We start from the raw sequence: 21,153 nt of genomic DNA on the forward strand, positions 1-21,153 counted from the left end.
CCACAAATGAGGCCAACACTTACTTAAAGCATTATGAGATTTGTATGTGTGAGAGGTTTTTTTTTTGATTATTGTTGGGTTCTGGGCATGGCATATATAGGATGGGAGGGAGATTTTGTTTGTTCTTTTTTTGTTGGTTTGTTTTGCAAGGCAGGGTTTCTCTGTGTAGTCCTGGCTGCCCTGGAACTCGCTCTGTAAACCAAGCTGACCTTGGACTTACAGAGACCCACCTCCCTCTGCCTCCCAGGTGCTGGGATTAAAGTTGTACACCACTGACTGGCATAAGAGGTTTTTGTGACTCAGTTGCACTGTGCGGAGCATGGGCTCTGTAGATAATAGCCTCCTGTCATAAAATCTACAGGTTAGACACACCCACTACTCAGGGTACGATCTGCTCCTCAGACCTATGGAAGAGTCAGTTTTCCAGCCTAGTCCTCGTTGCTTTATCGAGCTGAAAATAAGTTGTAATAATGAACTAGTGTTCTTGGAAGTGGCTCCTGCTGACATACTGTGTTGGCTGACACACTCGGGTGGGGGTGATAGTCCCTGCTGGAATGCCCAAGGATTCTCTATTAGAGGCAGACACATGGGTGCAGGTCTGACAGACAAGCTATGGGAGAACAATCCAACGTTTCGTAATAAGTCGACAAACGATGGAAGAGCGTTGGAGCGCTGATCTCAGGACTGTACAGTTCCAGGAACGAGAGCCGGGTGCTGGTTTCGGCAGAGGTTACTTGACGGTGATAGAATACGGGCAGTACTTGAGGACTGGCCAATGGAGGAAAAACCTGTTTTGGTTTCAGCATTTAGAAGAGCAGGCTTTTCTGAATATTCCAGACTTTCTATATAGTGTAATGATGTGTGTGTCTTGTCATCACGGACGAGTAACGCCACTCTATTAAGTGCGTCCCTTTGAATACAGGGAGCATGACTGACATGGGAAGGACTTTCGGTGAGAAAGCTCAGCTTAGCTGGGGGGAGTGTGCCCCTCTGCACTGACGCTCTTTGCATGCCTCCAGATGATCCCATCGGGGGCCACGAGCCCTGTGTGTGTAGTGCTCTTTCCCAGCCGTAACTCTTCGCAGCAAGAGCTTCTTGTCATGTGTGAAGGCTTCCTATCTGATCAAAAGCCTATTTGGACTATTTTGGGCTTTTGGCTTTCCAGAGGATTGTTTCAGATGAACCCGGGGAGTAATTAGCTCATGCCTGGAAGGTGACACCGGCCTGCCTGAACGTGCCAAGTTGGAACGTGAGGCCCTGAGCCTTGCTTTGGAACTGACCCACCTTCCCTCCCGTATTTTTAGCTCTAAGCCTGTAACTCAAATGCTGATGTGACTACCTTTTAGAAATAGACAAGGCAGTGAAGTTGGCAGGCACACACACTGCTGGCGATAAGCAGCCACTGCCTGGTACCCGGCTGGGATTCAGACAGAGGTATGGATATCCAGCATCTCATTCTGCTCCTCTGGTTCCAGCGAGTCCCACCACTATCACCCAGATGAGCTTGTCCAACCCAGCGATGCTGAGGACCCACAGCCTGTCCAATGCAGACGGCCAGTATGACCCCTACACTGACAGCCGCTTCCGGAACAGCTCCATGTCTCTGGATGAGAAGAGCAGAACAATGAGTCGATCGGGCTCCTTCCGGGATGGGTTTGAGGAAGGTAAGGGGTGAAGGAACTCCACCAGTTAGGTCACTTGGTCTGGCACGCTTGACGGTGCTCCCTCCGGTGCTCTCTCCTCTGGTCACCACTACCTCTGGGGTGGGGATGAGGGACTCTCACGAGGAAGATCTGACTGACCCTTAGGTAACCTTTCAGGAGGCTGAGGGTGGAGGCCTCTAATACTGCCCACCCTCAGCACTGACTGAGTTCTGCCTGAGGCTCCTCTCTCTCCTGGCCTTGGGCCATGACTTCTTGGCACGCATCTCCATCTTGAAGCCCCGCCGCTGGCTCATTCTGTTGGCAGAGAGCTTCACTGAGTTCATCTCCCCCTGCCCTGCAGCTTTGGGGGCGGGTAGCCCCGTTTACATCCAGCATTTTCTAGCTCGTCTCAAGATCCAGATTCTCAGTTTTTACCCTTTTCCTTCTTGGGCCGGTCCAACCATGGGCGTTTGTTTTCATCAGAATTATGGAAGGAACATTCTAGGGGTGATTTTTGTCTGTATCTTCGTAGCTCACTTCATCTCTCTCACCCTCTGCCTCTTCACCCAAGACATTGTATTCAAGGAGGCTGGAGGTAGGCTCAAGAAGCAGTGATAAAGAGAGGGGAGTTGGACCAGCCAAGGATAAACCCCAACCCTACTCCTCCCTGGATTCGAGAGCTTAGAGAAGATACTGTACCTCTTTGTTCCTTTTTCCGCTATAAAAATGAAAGTAATAATAGCATTCGGCTCACGGCGCTGTAAGAATGCAAAGCTACCGCATGTAAATGTTAGCACAGGTCTGTTATTGTGTGTTGTAGCCTGTGGGCCTGACATCCACAGTGCTTTCCTGAGGGCTCCAAGCCAAGGATGAGGGTTCAGGGACAAGTGGATGCCAGTGGGGCTCCACCTCTGTTGGAACCTTTCTGCTAACCACAGCCGGGGCGAATGTAGGGGTGACCCAGAGATGGTCCCCTCAGCTCCCCATCCCTGTAAAAGGCAGGGTATAGGCTCAGTGTACCCCAACAGGAAACTTCAGATCATAAGGAAGGGAACACAAGATGCAGTCTTCTGCTTCTCGGCTTTCTTTCTAAGAAAGGCTTAAAGGACTGTAGCGACAGAATTGTTGCTTGTTGGCTGATCTTGGTGACTTAGGGCTCTCCCCAGATTTATGTCCCCAGGAACCCTGAAGCAGGGCAAGCTTATAATCCTTATATGGAAACTGCCAGGCTGGAGGATTAGGGAGGCGGGGAGCCGGGGTTGCTAGGGGCTTTTGTTAGATTTAAAGGCTGGAAATTGGTGCTATCAGAACACAGTTAGGACCCATACTGGCCAAGGCAATGGAGGAAGAAGTCTGTCTGTCTTAGGCTGTTTTCCACGATTGGTCAAGAATAACCATGATATGTCTCCCTCTGTCCCTGAGGACGGCGCCCATGTGGAGTGTGTCCCGTGCTACCCTCGTGATCTGCCATGTGTACGCCTGAGAGAATCACAAAATGGTGCCAGAACTTGTCCTGACAAGTATACATGGTTCCACAAAGACCACGGGCCCTTGCGGACTCTTCCTCAGCTAGCTCTTTAGGTTAGGCAGCCCACCTGCAATCAGACAGCCCAATACAGACCATCTGGGATGTCAGATGACAACTAGGCCTGGCCTACCCACAAGCATCACCACAGCTTTTGTAATCGTGTGATTTGCGGTAATACAGAACTGAGCTGCAAAGATAGGCTTAGGACTTTGGCGGGGAGGTTTGTTACTGCACCGCGAAGGTAGCCCCTTCGTCTCTGGGAACTTCGCTGTCCAGTTGGGTTTATTCCTTGCGTATGACAAAAACAGAGCCAGGCGGTGGTGGCGCACGCCTTTAATCCCAGCACTCTGGAGGCAGAGGCAGGCCGATCTCTGTGAGTTCGAGACCAGCCCGGTCAACAAGAGTTAGTTCCAGGACAGGCTCCAAAACCACAGAGAAACCCTGTCTCGAAAAAAAACAAAAAACAAAAAACAAAAAAAAAAAAAACAGAATAGGACTTGGGTTTCTAACTCTTTGGAGTGTAAGGTGGTTTTATTTATTTTAAATCGATAAGTTGCCAGCATTGTAGGGTAGGTCAGATCTCATGTCTGGCCAGGTAAGACCCTCCTGGAACTGTTTATTCTGTGCTGTGAAGCGGGATTAAATTAGACAGGTGTCTGTGAGCATGTTCCACATTTAAGGCGATGGGAGTCAGCCACGTGGGTCCAGTGCAGTGTGGCCCAGGTGCAGCCTTTTGAAGTACTTTGGGTAAATTCTTACTATAGACAGGATGTAATCTCAAAGTCACCTTTGAGGCAGTCTTAAGGGATGCTCAAAGTGTCTCTGAAATGGATATTGGAGCTGGAGAGATGGTCAGCGGTTAGGAGCAGATACTGCAGTTGCAAAGGGATAGGAGCCCGATTCTCACAACCCACATAGGGTGGCTCACAAGTCCTGACTTTGGGGCCTACGAGGACATTACACAAAGGGATTAGAAATACATTACAAAACATACCAAAAGCTCTTTTTCAATTTTTAACTTTTAAGCCAGGTGGTGGTGGTGCACGCCTTTAATCCCAACGCTTGGGAGGCAAAGGCAGGAGGATCTCTGTGAGTCTGAAGTCAGCCTGGTCTCCAGAGTGAGGTCCAGGACAGCCAGGGTTACTCAGAGAAACCCTGTATTGGAATTTTTTAACTTAAAATGCGTGCCATGCTATGCATGTAAAGGTTCTGGGACAATTTTCATGTGTTGATTCTCTCCTTCCTCCATGGGTCTTGGGTAGGGAACTCAGTTTGTCAGGTTTGGTATTAAACACCCATACCAACTTAAACCATCTGGCCAGCCCACCGAAGGGATTTTTAAAAGGAAAAACCGGAACTTAGCAAAACAAGTCATAGGCGAACAGAGTCACGTTCAGACTTCCTGTCAACAGATCCTGTCCTTTGAATTTCTGTGTAGCCGTAAGCATGTCATGTCATTTGAGTTCCAGGAGACTTTTGCCAGTCCAGCTGTGGAATTCTGGAGATGGAGCGAGAAAGCTCCATCAAGCTTAGTGGTTTGGGGGCTGAAACTTATCCCCCCCAGGCTCTGCAGCTCACCCTAAAGATCAACCGGCCACAGCCGTTCAGACCAGCCACATTCAGGTTGGTGGGGCACAGAAAGCCAAGGAGGCTGTTTCTTTGGATCACAACCTTGCCGTCACTGATTTCCAAGTGAGATGCATTGTTCCAGAGAAAAGTAATGTCTCCACTCGAAGCGTGCCCAATGCGCCACCTCTGCTTGTGTCCCTGAGCTGGTCCTGACTGCCAAGAAACTGATATGTTCGAGATGGAAAAATTGGAGACAAAACAGCAGCCAGAGTATGTGTGTTGCCCCGGCTCAGGCCTCTGAGGCAGCCCTGGCAGGGTGGGTGGAGGTGACTACATGGATCCCCTTGTCTCTTCCACCAACAGGCCTCCCAGGCACTCTGTCCACCTCGGTCTGTTGTACGGAAGTGCCTTGGTACTTCTGAACCTGTGGGCATGTTAGTACAGAAAGCCATTATTGGCCATTAACACCTTAACCTGCTTTTTATGGGGTGTGAGTCAGATTAGTCATGCTTGGTAGAAAACAGGGAGCAGATCTGGAGCCTGGCATTACCTGGGAGGGTAGCTGTGTGAGTCCTGGTGGAGCCCCAGCCTCAGAGACGTTGGTAGGTGCCTGCTAGTGAGAGGAGAAGGAGCTCTGGACTGTGCTGGACTGGGCCAGGTAGGGTTAGAAACACCCAAGACAAAAGAGCTGCACTGGCAGGGCCTCAGAAGCAGGCTGTACAGCGCCATCTAGAGCTTGCCTGGGAATGAAGTCCAGGATAGCCGGATAACCCCCTGTGAGAGGAACAGGCAAAGAAGTGGGGGGGAGGGGGACGACAGGGGAGGTTTATTAGTAACGCCACAGGCAGGTTCCCAAGCATCAGACAGAACTATTTGTTCAATATCTTGGAAGTGGGGCCAAGTGCACTGCTGGGGTGACTAGTGAACTCAGTAGTGTGTGCAGAGAGTGTCCCCAGCCTTCCCTGGTCACAGGTGGGCTCCTGCTCTTGTGGGATGTGGGGACATAAAGCTTTCCACCTATGGTCAGGAGAACTGTGCCCACTTAAAATACCTGCCGTGTCTGGACCCTGGGCTAGTTCTGTCTCCCAGACAAGTTACCAGGAGGTTGTTGAGAAAGTAAGAGTCAGGTTCCCTGAAAGAGAAGAGAAGAAGGCAGCTTGAGTCCCTAGTCCCAGAAAAGAGCACACTTCAAAGTGAGAGCAGATACTAAAGTCCCTCCAGCTGGAGATGGGACGGAACGCTAGGAGTGTGGTAACCTATGGTTACCAAGCAAGGAAGAGAACACCCTCGTTCGTCACGTAGAGACGTTGTGCAAGTCCCGTACTTCAGCAGAAATGCTGTGGTTTCCGCTGATCTCTGCTCCAAGGCTGTGTGGATTGATTAGGACAAAGGTTCGTCTCCAAGCGTCTAGTGGGTGTGAGACAAGGCAGCTTTGCTGCACGGTCACAACGCTGAACCGTGCATCGGACCTGAGTAGGCACAATCCGAAACAGCCACAGGCTGCCTCTGAAGAGTGTGGTTACAATCTCCACAGCCACACTGCCCTGCGTTTGAACCTCCGGCGGTATGAACGTTTGGTTACGTGAATGTATGATCCCAGAATCATGTGTTGTTTTGCTACTTAAGAAAAATGTGGTACGACAAAAATGACTTCCTTAATGGATTATTTCGTATTTGGCTCTGACCTGTGTTCAACCCAGGAAGTTGATGTTGGGCCACGATGATAGTCACAGCCAGGATGAGCCCGTGGTGTCCTGAAGGGCTGGCCTCCCCTCTCTCTCCCACAGCAGCCAGCTGCACCTTTGACCCTGTTTGTTTCCTTCCAACAGTTCACGGATCCTCGCTGTCCTTGGTCTCCAGCACGTCTTCCATCTACTCCACGGTGAGTCTCAGCCATCGCCACTGGCTGTGCTTGCACACACACGTTCTGTTATCAAGTCTGTCAGGAGTGATGATAAGCATCCCAGCTGTGGAAAGTATTCCCATTATAAAAGGATCAACTCTTAGGAGAAAAAGATTTGAGATCCATAAGACAGCTGTTATCACATCCCCCTTGAAGCTGGGGAGAGGGCTCAGTGGGTGAAAGGCTTATCGCCCAAGCACGAGGACCCAAGTTCTGATTCCCAGCTCCCATATAAAAGCTGAGTGCACGCATACGTAACCCCACCTTCTACCACATCTTCACGTGGAAGCCGGTGGTTCCTTGTCACTGCAATGGTTAGAACATCCCTCACATTCTTCCTGATTTATTACAGTACTGGGCTTTTGTATTTGGCCATTCTGGTGGGTGGATGTAATTGTTCCAGTTTATAGACTTATACCAGAAAAGAAGCCAGTCAAAATCTGGACTTTCAGGAGCTGGAGAGATGGCTCAGCAGTTATGCGCACTTGCTGCTCTTCCAGAGGTCCTCGGTTCAATTCCCACATGGTGACTCTCAATCAGCTGTAGCTCTAGTTCCAGGAAACCCAATGTCCTCTTCTAGCCTCCATGGATACTAGTCATATATGCATGCATACATACATATATACATACATACATACATGCATACAGGCAAGTACACATACACATAAAAATAAAAAAATCTTCAAGAAAAAAAGTTCTAAACTTTCCCAAGTTAGCAGACGCAGCAGTTCCCACCGGCTGGGCTGCATTGCTCCTTTTCCTTCACTGTTCTGACTTTCTGTATGATTTATTTACAGCCGGAAGAGAAATGCCAGTCAGAGGTAAGGAACGGTTCACCTTCCAGAGCTCTTTCTCACTCTCAGTGTTAAGAGACGGACTTCCCCCAAGCAGGTAACCCTGTGCCTGTCTCTGTAGATCCGAAAGCTGCGGCGGGAGCTGGATGCCTCCCAGGAAAAGGTGTCTGCGCTGACCACCCAGCTGACCGCAAATGTGAGTGCCTGTTCAGGAACGCACGCTCACACGTGTACACGCACATACGCACACACGGCGGGGGCCAGGGACGGGGCAGGGTGGGCGCAGGAGCTGGGCTGAGTGGGAACCAGAGATGAAACAGCGTGGGCGGGAGCTGAGGGGCACTAATGAAAGCCAACAACAGTAGTGGTCAGGGAGGTAGCCAAAGATGTAACAGGGTAGAAACAGAGATAAAACCAAGTGGGGACCAAGGACAGGACAGAGGAGAAACTGGAGGTTGGATAGGAAATAGTCATCTGCTTTCTAAGCCATTCCTTGAGGCTCTGGGTCTTTGGACACTCAAGGAGTCATTCTGTCGGTTCAAAAGGACATAGGCGTTAGCCCTGTGGACACTGATGCCAAATCAGGTGTTAGCAGTCTGGCTTGGGCCACTCTCTGTCACATCTGGGTCTGGCTTTGCTCATCTATGTAATGGGGACGATCACTGTCTCCCTGTGTTGGGAGGTGACCAAGACTTGTGATCTTTGAACTGTTAACTCATTTCCCGTCCTTTTTCCGAAGACTATGGTCTTCAGAAAGGTGGGAACACAAAGGAACCCTGGGGAAGAAAGACACCTGTGGCTTCGTGATAAACAGCTGGTGCTCTATAATTGCATCATGCACGGTGCTCAGCACTGCCAGCCTTCGTTCTGTCTGTCCGGCCACTCTTCCTCACGCCAGCATCACTAGGCTGGAGGTCCAACAGTAAGGCAAGCAGAGTCAACTGCCACCTTCCCATGCTAGCTCGGGACCAGAAGGGAGGCAAGCTGAACGAGCTCCCTGGGACACAATCATTCATGCCACAACGATGAAGAAAACACAGGAGTGCCACACTACCTCTTGGCAGGAGGTGGGAGGGAGTCAGGGTTTCCCAGAGGGAGTAACACCAGATTGCTGTCCTGTAGAAGGGTGCAGCATCCTAACCAAAGTGAACAGTTTTGCAAGGTCCAAGGAGAACTGTGAGTGGCTTACCCGGTCAGTATCTGAGGTGAGGAGTGAGGAGAGAGGCAGGGCAGCAGTCAGTATAGAGGAAAGGCGAGGGGCTGATGAGTGTCTGAGCTGTTCGGTGGGGTTTGGGGACCTTCGGAGAACCCTGTCAGTGTGGAGGCTCAGCTTGCTATTTGGACCAAATAGAGTAGAGGAGAGGCAAGGCTCTCCCAGCCTATCTGGGAGACCCACAGAGGAGCCCCACTGAGGGCGGGGCTGTGACCCAGAGAGGCTGAGATTTGGGGAGATGCTGGGTGACTCCAAGGCCAGGCTTCCTGCCCAGGAGTTTATAGTCCAGCCTCAGAGAAGCCCAGATAAGGGTACCAGCACCTGTCAGGGGGAGCACACTGTGTGACCCCACTGTGTTCCAACAGTGGGAGCCACTTCAAAGGCTGTTCTCCTTTGACCAGGAGAGTGAGTCAGAGCCCCACAGTAGTCATTTACCTGGCAATTCCTGCTCGAGCCTGACTGACTCCAGGAAGCGTGGCTCTCTTAGATCTGCATGGGAAGCGTGACACGCCCTTAATTACAAGCCCAGGGAGTGTAACTGCCTTCATCATCACCCTTCTCCCAAACTCTTGTGCATTGTCGGAAACCTCTGATGGTTTCCCTAAACCTCGACACACCGGGTCACTAAGCACTTTGCAGTCCTTATTCTCTTCCCCTCTCCATCATCAGGAGGGCTGGCTCAGCACTTGGCAGCACTCACCGTTCTTCCAGAGGACCCGAGTTAGGTTCCTAGCATCCCTTTCAAATGACTCACAACTGCCCGTAACTCGAGCTCCAGGTCTGGCGCCCTCTGCTGGTTTCTTTAGGTACCCACATTTAAATGTGCTGCGTGCACACATGCTTAAGATAATAAATTTAAGACATTAGAAACCATCCCAGAGCTGAATTCTCAGGCTTAGATTCTTCTGTTCGAAAAGCGTCCATGGTATCCTGACTAGGTCCTCTAATTGGAAAGTCCGATGTATGCACCTGAGTTCAGAACTGAATGCAGACCCAGGGAGGTGGACAGTGACCTCCTGCCCCCAAGAAATAAACACCTCATGATTTGTGACAGTCATCAAGTGCTGCCCTTGATTCTCTGTCAGGTGACCTTGGGTTACTCTTTCCATCTACCTGATCTGCCGCCAGGAGCCCTGGGCTGGCCCATGGTCCTGAACCCTCTATGCTAGATGGGTTGGAGTAAAGCCTCTTATATTACTCCAGAGTGTGTTGCACCTCCCAAAAGCTGCTGAGTACAGTCTTGTTTTAAAGTAAATATTTAGTCGTACCACACTCCACCTCAGCCACTACCGTTTTATTATCTGCCATCTTTCTCGGAGACCAAGCTATGTTTGTTTTCCTAGGACAGGCTATTCCGGGCTGCCCTGGCTGGTGTTTTTCTAGCTCTCTATTTGTTTTCCCTGGGAATGTGAGAATGTCTCTTGGCGGGAAGGTTGTTGTATTATGTTGTGCAGCGCCGCTAGGCCCTGCCTCCCCCGTGTTTTCATAGCTGTGCTCAGGACACAAAAGCAGCCCTTTCACTTGCTAGCAGAGCTGGATCTCTGACCCGTCAGAGCTAAGCGGCTGCTTTCTGAGCTTGTAAACATAACGTTCACAGTTTGAGTGAGCGACGGCGTTCCAGGGATCACGGGTGTAGGTTAGATGCAGAATGAAAATGAATGCAAATCACCCGGCCTCACTCCCCGCTCTGCTGGGTGAGGACAGCACACTGTGCCCTGACCCAATTCCTCTACCCACCATGTCATCTTGAGTTGATTCACTTTAGTGGGTATGGTGACCCAATGCTAGGAAAACTAAAGCAGAAGGGTGCCAGCTCGTGGCCAGCCTAGGCTACGTAATGACTACCAGGCTAGCCCGAGAAAGGATGTGAGACTGATGGAAAACAAAGGGGGGGGGGCTGCAGAAATGGCTCCATAGTTAAGAGCACTGATGGCTCTTCCAAATGACCTGGGTTCGATTCCCAGCTCCCACATGGAGGCTCACAACTGTCTGTAACTCCTAGGAAACCTGATACTCTCACACAGACATACATGCAGGCAAAACACCAATGCACATAAAATAAAAATAAATTACTTAAAAGATATTTCACCCTGTTTTGAAGGTAAGCTAAAGAAGTAGAGAGGCGTTTTCTTCATTTCAAATATATAGAGTGTAACCAACAAGAAACCATCCATGTAGTCTTGCTGTGAAGGTGTATCTGCGCCATGGTCCTAGCCTCGTCTGCTGTCTTAGACCCAGTCAGCCTGTCACGATGAAGTCTAGTGAACCACGGCTGAGCCACCCTGCAGTTCCCTCCTTAGGTTGAAATCCAGGCCCACTCCACAGCCCTGCCCACGTATCCCACTCTCTTATTCTTTCCTTGGGGCGTTGATCACCTTCTTCTCTGGGTTTTTACAGTGTGGTCACGTCTTGTTTTTCCAGACTCATCCCCAGCCTCTGGTCCTTTGCATCCATCTCAGCAGGAGTGGTAAACCCATGTCCTATATAAGAGTGGCAAGTGCTCTTAGCTGCAGAGCTATCTTTCCAGGTTTTAATGGCTTTTTCAGATTCCTAATTCAACCAGCAGTTGAATCAATCAGTAAGACACATCAAGTGTTCCTTACTCTCCAGTACAAACAGGCTTAGTTTTGGCATGCTAATTTCTTGATCTTGACCTCAAGAAACACATTCCTCAGTTCCAAGATATGCATTTGTTTGTTTACTTATTTGAGTCAGGGTCTTTCTATATAGACCAGGCTGGCTTCGAACTCACAAAGATCTGCCTGCCTCTGCCTTCCAAGTGCTAGAATTAAAAGCAAGTGCCACCATGCCCAGCTATTGTTTTTGTTGTTGTTGTTGTTGATGGTGGTGGTGGCTTTGTTTTGTTTTTCAAGACAGTGTTTCTCTGGGTAGCTCTGGCTGTCCTGGAACTCCCTTGAACTGTGCCTACCTCTGCTTCCTGAGTGCTGGGATTAAAGGTGTGAGCTACCACTGCTGGACTACTCTTTTGTTTTGAAAACAGATTTATTGTATATTTTATTTATATATGTGTGTGTTTATTCCAGTGCATTCGGGCCAGAAAAGGGCCTTGGATACTTTAGAGCCGGAGTTACGGGTGGATGTGAACAGCCTGATTCAGGTTCTGGGAGCCGAATTGTTGTCTTCTGCTTCAGAGGACCTAAGTTCAGTCCCCAGACCTGTATGGTGGCTTACAATCACCTGTAACTTGATCTCAGGGGAGCTCTGACATCCCTTGTGGCTTCCTCAGATACCTGCGTGCATATAGTACACTTATATTCATTTAGACAAAACACTATACACATAAAATAAAAGTAAATTAGTCTATAGAAAGAAAATGTGAACCAGGAACAAAAAGCAAGTGTTAAACAGAAAGGTGGCTTTGAGGGTCAATGCAGGCAGGCCTGCTTTGTCTGATTCCCTGAGTTTGATCTCAGGACCCACATGGTGGAAGGAGAGAGCTCTTGACAGCTGGGCTCTCTGTCCAGTCCAACAGAAATAGTTTTATATTGTTACACTGTAGCATCTGAAGATTGGATGCATATTCTAATTATAACTGGCTTCTTTTGAAACCTTTTTCTGAGCCTTGTGTAAGATGTTGCATCTGGTGTCTTCTAACAAGAGAATATCACAGTGTGGAGCTTGGAGGAAGGTGTCTCCCTGGGGGAGCTGCGAGAGATCTCTTCATCCAAGGAGCAGATGGGCCTTTCAGTAGCTTTTTATTAATGAGGATTATAACAAGAAAAATAAGCCAGCCACTTTGTGCATTCACCCTATAACCCTGCTTCCCATGAGCCCGTGCTTCCCGTGAAGGTGGTGATTGGTGAACAGCAGATTCCTACCACTGTGTGCTTTGGAATCAGCCATAAACTGGCAGTCACAGGCCCCAAGTATTTCCAGCGACAACCTCAAAGTGTATTGAATACAGTGGACCTGTGAGTGCGAGGGAATAGACCCAGGCTGGTGGTGTCCCCAACCAGACACGTGCAGATTAGCTAGGCCAGGAGTGGGTAGGACAAAGGTACCCAGAGGAAGGATGCTTGAGGAAGAAGGACTTGAGCAAGGGCAAGGCTAGAATCAACAGTCCCAGAGAGCTGATAGGAGACCGAACCAATGCAGGCCACATGAAGAGACTCTAAGTTTCTGTCTTAAGAACCCATTCCCCCTCTGGCGCTGTGGCCTTGCAAGATGACGTCACTGAGGCCTCATCTTCTGCTGCAGGCTCACCTCGTGGCAGCCTTTGAGCAGAGTCTGGGAAACATGACCATCAGACTGCAGAGTTTAACGATGACCGCAGAGCAGAAGGTAAGCCCGGGGGTGCCATCGCTCGCTCTCATTTCAGATGAAGGTGCTGATTTTAACATATGGCTGAATGTCAAAAATAGATCAAGTGTTGGTCCTGTGTCTCCTACGGATCTAGTGGCCTCCTGTGCTCCCTGATGTCCTTACACTGAATTTAGATCCACCATGTATGAGACAGCTCTGTGGCACCCCTTTGTCGCTGCTCGCCTCTGTCCAGGCCGGCTTTATGGAGCTGGTTTGGGAACGTACCTGTTGTATCTTTCTCACCTTCAGGATTCAGAACTGAATGAGTTAAGAAAAACCATCGAGCTGCTAAAGAAACAGAATGCAGCTGCCCAGGCTGCCATTAACGGAGTGATCAATACACCAGAGCTCAGCTGCAAAGGTAACCACAAGACACGCCGTAGACACCCTCTCTCACGGTATAGTGAAGGGTGCAGCCCCTGCTAGGGGGCAAGACACTGGGACTCAAGCTGCAGATCCAAGGGGCGGGTCCCAGAACGCAAACCCTTTCATCTGCTTGCTTCTGGCCACCGCAGAGATGGCTAGTGTAATACAATCTATTCCGATAAATCTTGTAGACTGAAGAACTAGGTTTCTTCTGGAAAAGCAGCCTAGTGTTTTATGGCTTCTCTCTCGTGCCTCCATGACTGTTTGTTTGCATATTGGAGAGAGAGTTGAATGGGTTTATATGTTTGTTGGTTTGGTTTGGTTTTCTGAGACAATGTTTTTCTGTTTAGCTCTTGGAGACTGTCCTGGCACTCACTCTGTAGAGCAGGCTGACCTCCAACTCACCGAGGTCCTCCGGCCTCTGTCTCCCAAGTGCTGGGGTTAAAGGTGTGTGCCACCACTGCCCACCTGGGTTCATCTCTTGGATACCCTAGGAAACTGCCCTAATAAATTGTTGGGCTTTGTGTGTTTTTAATTATCTTTCTTTTCACAACTATATTATGAGGACCCTTTGCTCCCTGTTGATGGTAGCCAAGGGCTTCAGAGGTGATGGTGACTTTCTAAGGTCAAAGGCTAGTTAGGAACAAAGTGGGCCTGGACCCTCAGGCTTTCTGGCTCTACAACAAGCTCTAGTCAGGATTAGAGACAGCTCTATCCATAATATAAAAGCTAGCCGCAACCATGATGTCGGCCGTCTCTTGTTATGTCTGGTATTGATGTTCTTCCAAAACAGCAGTGATGGAGTTGAAGTAGGAAGGATTAGAAAGCATTAGCTAAGCAGAGTGGAGGGAGGAACGCTGGAGGCTGAGGGAAGAGAATTGTGGAGGGCCTGGGATGACATGGGCTCAGTGCTTCCAAAGGGCCACAGGAGGCAAGCAGGGCAGGAATATAGCGATCAACAAGGAGAGATCACAGGGGCCCTGGGTGCCATCCCTAGTGGAGCTGAAGAGAAGAGATCAAAGGAGTTCCAGCAGGGAATACTGCTGTGTTTACAGGTATATCCCCCTCTCTGTCCAAACGGAGAGCGGTGTTGGGGAGTGTTTCTTAGTCTTTCTACCTTCCGTTCTGTCGAGCGTAAGGCGATAGACCCCATGAGAAAGAGGGCATAGCCATTATCACTTCAAGGCTCTTCCAGCCAACAACGGGGCATAGAGGTACTACCTCAATCCAAATGCCCTGGATCAGAGGAGGCCATTCCTGGGGACAAAAGACTCTAGAGCCCACACACCTTTCTTGCTCTCCCCAGGAAACGGCAGCACCCAGGCTGCAGACCTACGCATCCGCAGGCAGCACTCCTCTGACAGCGTCTCCAGTATCAATAGTGCCACCAGCCACTCGAGCGTGGGCAGCAACATAGAGAGCGACTCGAAGAAAAAGAAGAGGAAAAACTGGGTGAGTGCACATCCCTGGACTCCCCCAGGGGGGCTGTCTCGTGCTGTCCCCACAATAGGTGTCCACAGATAAATCCCAGGCTGCCTCCTAACCTCAGAACCACAGGCCTTGGAGAGCAGATCCAAGGAAGCGCCCTGGGGTAGGCCTTTCACCAAAACCGATGCTGTGCTCAGCAAAGCAGCGGCATTAATCAGGCCCCACACTGTGGTTTTTTTTTTTTTTCTCTTCGTGAGACTGTGTGATGTGCCCGTCTCTCATTTCATGTATCTCTCATTTCTTTCTCCTCTTACATTGGCCACAGAGTTCAGAGCTCAGTGAATCTCATTCCTCTTTACTGGGGATGAAACTCAGGGACTCAGGCCTGCTCCACTCCTGAGTAAAACCTCTCTGGAGCTTTCAGCAAGACTCCTCACATGTAGTTTTTTCTTAGTTCCAAAGAAGGTTTTTATAGCATGTATCAACAGTTATTTCCTCCTTAACCATACTGTTTCCTTGTTTATTTATATACTTATTAATGCAAGGTCTCACTCACTGTGTAGGTCTTGCAGGTGTCGTACTCACTGTGCAGACCAGGCTAGCCCCAGCTATCAACAGTCCCACTTTGCCTCCCAATTGCTTGGGTTACCCGGCGTGCCGCCACAGGACTGTTATTTTATTTATTTGCATAGCATCAAACCAAGGCTCTCACTGAAGTTTTGTAACCATGTCCTCCGAGTATGTTTCATGGTGTTAGCGTTAGTGGTCAGGGACCCAAGCTCAGGCTAGGGCCTGTGAATGTTGAGTCTAATACAGTCGCGAGCCTGTCTCCTAAAACACTCCTTGAGTTTCTGCCGGGAGCGCCCAAGGTGGTTTTCTTTGTTCCAAGAAAATCCCAAGCACTTTTGCCCAGTTTCACGACTACTGTCCCAGCGAGGGAGGAATGTTACTTACCAGGGACACCTAGTATCAGGGGTATCAGGGTACGTCTCGAGTGGCCAGGCTCACCAAACCCCATTGTCACTGTCGTGTTTCATGGTGGCATCTTGTCCCTCATGCCATATCTGTCTCACTCATCTTGAATCATCCTGGATGGGTGGCGAGGTCTCGTTAGCAGTAGGGGAGTTCGAGGTGAGCTACCAGGCCATCTCCGTATGATCCTCTTACCACGCTGGCTAGTTTTTCTTTCTTTCTTTACGTGACGAGCCGTTTTCTCTAGCAACTTATCTATTGTATCTAGAGATGAGCAGCTCATGTTGCTATCTCTAGCATACAGTTGATAAAATGTAGTCTGCTCAGATTCTCAAAATGATGGGAGAATTATCATGAAAAATACAGGGCCAGTGAGATGGCTCAACGGGTAAAGGCATTTGCCACGCAAGCCAGATAGCCTGAGTTTGATCCCCGGAACCACATAAAGATAGAAAGAACCAACTGCGTAAAATTGTCCTCTGCCGTCTACACTGGGTGGCGGTATACGCGTTACCCCCCCCATGCACAATAGCAATGGTAGTAATAATAATAATAACAACAATAATAAATTTTAAAAAGAAAAAGAAAAATCCCAGCTGTTTTCTTCTAGCCAGGAAATGAAACCTGTTTATGTTGCTTCTAGACAATTAATTCTCACTTCTCCACGAAGCCAGGGAAGACAGATAACAGACATTCTTAGCGTACCCCAAAGCTTAACTCTGTCTAAATTTCGTGACTTCCCTTTTACCTGGCATTCTAGTTTTGTGGCTTGTGTGGCAAAGCCCGGTTCTCAGACTCCTGTCTGTGAACTGGAACATCAGGAGACAGCAAGGGAGGAATGGGCTGGAGTAAAGCCCGGTTCTAGGACTACTGTCTGTGAACTGGAACATCAGGAGACAGCAAGGGAGGAATGGGCTGGAGTAAAGCCCGGTTCTAGGACTACTGTCTGCGAACTGGGACATCAGGAGACAGCAAGGGAGGAGTGGGCTGGAGTAAAGCCCGGTTCTAGGACTACTGTCTGCGAACTGGGACATCAGGAGACAGCAAGGGAGGAGTGGGCTGGAGTAAAGCCCGGTTCTAGGACTACTGTCTGCGAACTGGGACATCAGGAGAGAGCAAAGGAACAGTGGGTTGGAGTTTGCCCACAAGCTGGGCAAGCAGCTTGTCAGATACGGGACACATCCACTGGGAAAGGCCTCATGACTCACAGTGAGGAAAAAGAAAAAAGGTCCCAGGAAAAGGAAATGACTCCTAAGATACCTGTTATGGAGACAAAATATTATTATTTTTGTTTGTAGATAGAAAGATACATGTTGGTCATGGCCCTTGGAAATTTTTGTTTAATTCTCATGTTCTCATCAGAGTTTGCATGTCTGCCTCGGAGGCTGGGGAACGACCTTACCCGCTTTCCGGTTTTTCCAATATAGTTAATAATTTCACAGACAGCTGTGGGACTCCTAAGTGAGACAGGCAAATTCTGTGCTTGTTAGATTACATCCCTCATGAAAGGAGAGTGCGACGCCCTACATGGGCACAGCAAGGAGCTGTGTAGACTCAAGGGATCGCTGAGGTGTCAGTCCTCTGTTGCTGAGGAGATAAGATGTTCCTCCTGCTGTTGTTCAGACTTAAGAGATGGTTGAAAAGAGGCAGGGAGATGATCAGACGGACAGGAAAGCAGGGGAAGCCCTGGCTGCAGGGCACCTCTCAGCTTGTTCTTCCCTTCCTCTCACGATGGAGGAAGATACTCCCCGCAACCCATGCTGTTTCAAGCATCCCACTCCCACCAGAAGCCTCTGTGTGGCGTTTACAATGAGCCATGTTGCCTCTGAAAAGTCCTAAGCTTTCCGTGTCACTGGCTTTCTCTGTTAAAAATTGTCTTTTTTCCTTCCCCTTCCCTGTTTTCGCTTGCATTTTCTCTGGCAGGTCAATGAGGTAAGCGAGCCCAAGTTTAATTTCAGATACCAAGCTAACCCATCCATTGACATGACTAACCTCATCCACATCTGTCCCCACATCCGAGCATCCTTGCTTTTGTTGCTGTGTCACCTCATCTCCCTACATGCACCCGCTGAGCCAGGCTCTGTCTTGCTGTTGGCATCTGTTCTGGAACGAAGAGTAGGCATGGAATGCCCCCGCAGGCCCATCCTGAACTGTCAATGCCAGATAACTCCCCTTCCCCGAATGCACTGACTCCACAGAGCTGCTGGGTGCCTTTGCCATTGACGGGGGACATGCGGCTCACTGAACTGCTCTTTTGTAAGCATGCCTCCCCCCCGAGCCGCGCCTCGACGAGGCTGACCATCTTGTGTGTTCAGTTGCGCAGTTCCTTCAAGCAAGCCTTCGGGAAGAAGAAGTCCCCTAAGTCCGCATCCTCACACTCAGACATTGAGGAGATGACCGATTCTTCATTGCCTTCCTCACCAAAGTTGCCGCACAATGGATCCACGGGCTCTACCCCATTGCTGAGGAATGCCCACTCCAACTCTCTGTGAGTCTATCTAGCGGACGGTGTCTTGACTCCTGCCCTAGTTAGGGTTTCTGCTGCTGCGAAGAGATACCATACCATGGCAACTCTTATAAAGGGAAATTGAGATGTCAGCTTAAAGTCCAGAGGTTTAGTCCATTATCAGTCATCATGTCAGGGAGCGTGGTGGCGTGCAGGCAGACATGGTGCCGGAGAAGGAGTTGCTACCTCTTGAGATGCAAGCGGCAGGGGAAGGGAATGTGGGATATAGCCGCTTTAGATGGGGGAGTCGGGGGAGGTCCCTCTGAGTGGGGCACTTCAGCAGAGAGCTTTACAGCAGAAGGAGCCACTGGTTCACTCTGGTCAGAAACACTAGCATCTGTGACAAACCTAATTCTGAAGCCTAGTAGCTCCACATAGTTCTTTCTCCGTGGTTCACCCCAAACCTGGTCAACTGGTGGAGAACCTCTGCTTGGTAGGTAGTGTTGTGTCCAGCCTGACCAGGAGACGGACATGTGGACAAGGTCCCATGGGAGGGTTTTGTGAGCCGCCTGCGGGAGGCACCTTTCCGCTCCTACCAAAGCTAGCTGTCTGAAACCCGCGGCCGTACTACCTTGCTAGGGAACAAGCAAAGAAGGCAGTGGGCTTTGGTGATCATGCGTCAGCCTCACACTGAGCAAGGCTGCCTTGCCAAGAAACCAACAGTAAAGATCCCAGCGTGGAAATGGGCTGATAGTCTGAGGGGGTGGAAGCTGCTTGCTTGTAGGACAGTCCAGGAACAGCACGGCGGCTGAGCTGGGAGACAGATAATGCCGCAGCGAGTGGAACTCTGAGATCAGTTTCGCCGTATGTGATTTCAAGTGTGACAGCAAGGGGCCGAGGAAGTTTAGGCAGCAGAGTGGCCTAAACTGGATTAGAATTCTGTGGAAAGCAAGGTGGGCCATCGGGAGTAGAGGGAGATGGCAGAGGTAGCAATCCTCCAGGCTCCGCCTGCTCTGTCTTCTGAACCCTCCAGTCCCACTCCTCTCCTCTAGACCTTTGCCACTGCCGTGGCCTCTGTCCACCGTGCTCTTCTTCTGAGTATTCCTTCCTCAGGTTTCTGCTCAAGCTGACCTTATCCATAAGGCCTGGGCCGTCTACCGTGCATAACGGAACAGCCACCACCACCCACGTCCTTGCTCTGCTTTGTTCTTTGTCATTGTGTATATCCATCTGGCATAGTGCTTTCTCTAGGGTTTGGGTCTGGTCCCGCATCCTACCCCAGCTGCGTGTGCTGGTGGGTCCCCTGTTGCCTTAGAGACCCTCAGGCGTTTGCAAAGGCTGAATGGCTTATGGGAGACCCATGTGAGGTGGGGTGGTATACTTGGCACTTTTTTTTTTTTTAATCGCTGTGACCAGATACATGACAAGAAGCAACTGAAGAGAGGAAGGGCTGTTTGGGTTTGTAGTTCAGCATGGTGGGACATGCGTGGCAGCAGGACTATGAGGTGGCTGGTCACGTTGCATCTACAGTCAGGAAGCAAAGAGTGGACAGGAAGTAGGGGCTGAGCCATAAGGCCTCAAGGCCCAGCCCTAGTGACACACAGCCTTCAACTCTAACTCCTAAAGGTTCCATAGCCTTCCCAAACAGCAGCCCCAGGTGGGAATGAAGTGTTCAAGCGCAGGGACCCGTGGGGGACATCTCACGTTCAGACCACAACTGCTGGCGATCCAGAGCTCCGCCGGAGTCACCTGATGTGTGAGCTGCCCAGGCAGTGTCCATATGGAGGTGTCTGCCAGCCTGGAGCTCCTGCATGTGCACATCTGGGAGCTCTCAGTGGGGTGGAGTGGAGATGCAGAGTAGAGGGCAAGGTCCGGTTCTGATGCTGCGCTGGCGTTCAAAGTTCAGGAAGCAAAAGCAGAGTAGCCAGTGGCGTGGGAGGAGACCCAGGAGCAGAGGGAATAACTGCATGGGAGAGGGAATCGAAACCTGGCCGCATGCCGCTGGGTGGCCTGTCAGAGAGGTAGTGAGCTGCAGCATCAAACAGGAGGAGCAAGATGGCGCCTCCCAAACCGCTCTCCCCACAGGGATGGGCAGGGCTGGCTCTTGGCTCCCCAGCCCTTTTCTTACATTCCACGGCCTGCGTGGACATTGGAGATGTTGGTTTTGGGTCTGGTTTTCCAAAGGTTGGGTTGAGGGCAAATACTTATTTTCTTCAACCTTACAAGGTTTTATAAAAATGTGCAAATGCAGAGTTGAGAGGGGGTTCAAAAATGAAGCCAAAGGCAGAGGGTGAGGCCTTGGAGAAATCCCTCCTCTGTGGGTGAAGGGATGGCAGCCGTGAGGAGGCCACATTTCCCACACTCCACACATTTAAAATTGGCTATGCCGGCATCCCACATCTGGAAAGACAGGGAGATGATAGAATAATGTGCTGGGGATGGAAAAAAAAAACCCATACATCAGGTCACTTTAGTTCATGGTCTCTGAGGTAGGAAAGCCTGCTTTGATTGCCTGCTGGGTATAGTCCAGCAGCCTCCAGTTAAGCGACCCCCTCTTCCTCCGGATTTCATCCTGAATTGTCATGCTTAAATAGTGTGACCATGGGCATGATGGTGGCGCTGTGCCTCATTCTCCCCATATAAAAGCAGAATCACGGTGGCGTGTAAGGTAATTGAATAGCGTGCTTCCGATACCTCCAGAAAACACCGCTGCGTACCTACTGTGTGTTGGCAGGTGTGACTAGATGCGCAGAATGATTCGAGAGCAGTCTAGTCCTAAAGGATCTAGCGCCTAGCGGAACAAGGCACGGAAAGACCAAGGGAAAGAAGGGTGCAGTGTTTTTCCCTTTTTATCTACATAGAATAGATCAGGTGAGTTATATACTACACATTCATTTAGTAGTGCACAGGTCCGGTGCATATGGTAGCCCCTGCTTGGCACCTTTGCGTGATGTTCTCTCTGGATCAT

General features: G+C 50.0%; 1 protein-coding gene across 11 annotated transcripts in view; it reads left to right on the forward strand.

The window, feature by feature from the left end:
* The window catches only part of Nav2 (neuron navigator 2), a 635,485-nt gene that overhangs the window by 582,789 nt on the left and 31,543 nt on the right, over positions 1-21,153 (forward strand). For all 11 annotated transcript variants that reach the window (XR_009056140.1, XM_057756590.1, XM_057756583.1 and 8 more), the window contains 8 exons: positions 1,476-1,664; positions 6,570-6,622; positions 7,441-7,464; positions 7,559-7,633; positions 12,869-12,952; positions 13,223-13,334; positions 14,646-14,791; positions 18,055-18,227. Coding sequence is in view for 10 of the 11 variants with exons in the window: in XM_057756590.1 (XP_057612573.1) it covers positions 1,476-1,664; positions 6,570-6,622; positions 7,441-7,464; positions 7,559-7,633; positions 12,869-12,952; positions 13,223-13,334; positions 14,646-14,791; positions 18,055-18,227 (856 nt within the window). In the remaining variant the exon portion in view is untranslated. The remainder of the gene's footprint in view (positions 1-1,475; positions 1,665-6,569; positions 6,623-7,440; positions 7,465-7,558; positions 7,634-12,868; positions 12,953-13,222; positions 13,335-14,645; positions 14,792-18,054; positions 18,228-21,153) is intronic.

This window comes from Chionomys nivalis, chromosome 23 (genome assembly GCF_950005125.1).
Source record: "Chionomys nivalis chromosome 23, mChiNiv1.1, whole genome shotgun sequence".
NCBI classification, from domain to species: domain Eukaryota; kingdom Metazoa; phylum Chordata; class Mammalia; order Rodentia; family Cricetidae; genus Chionomys; species Chionomys nivalis.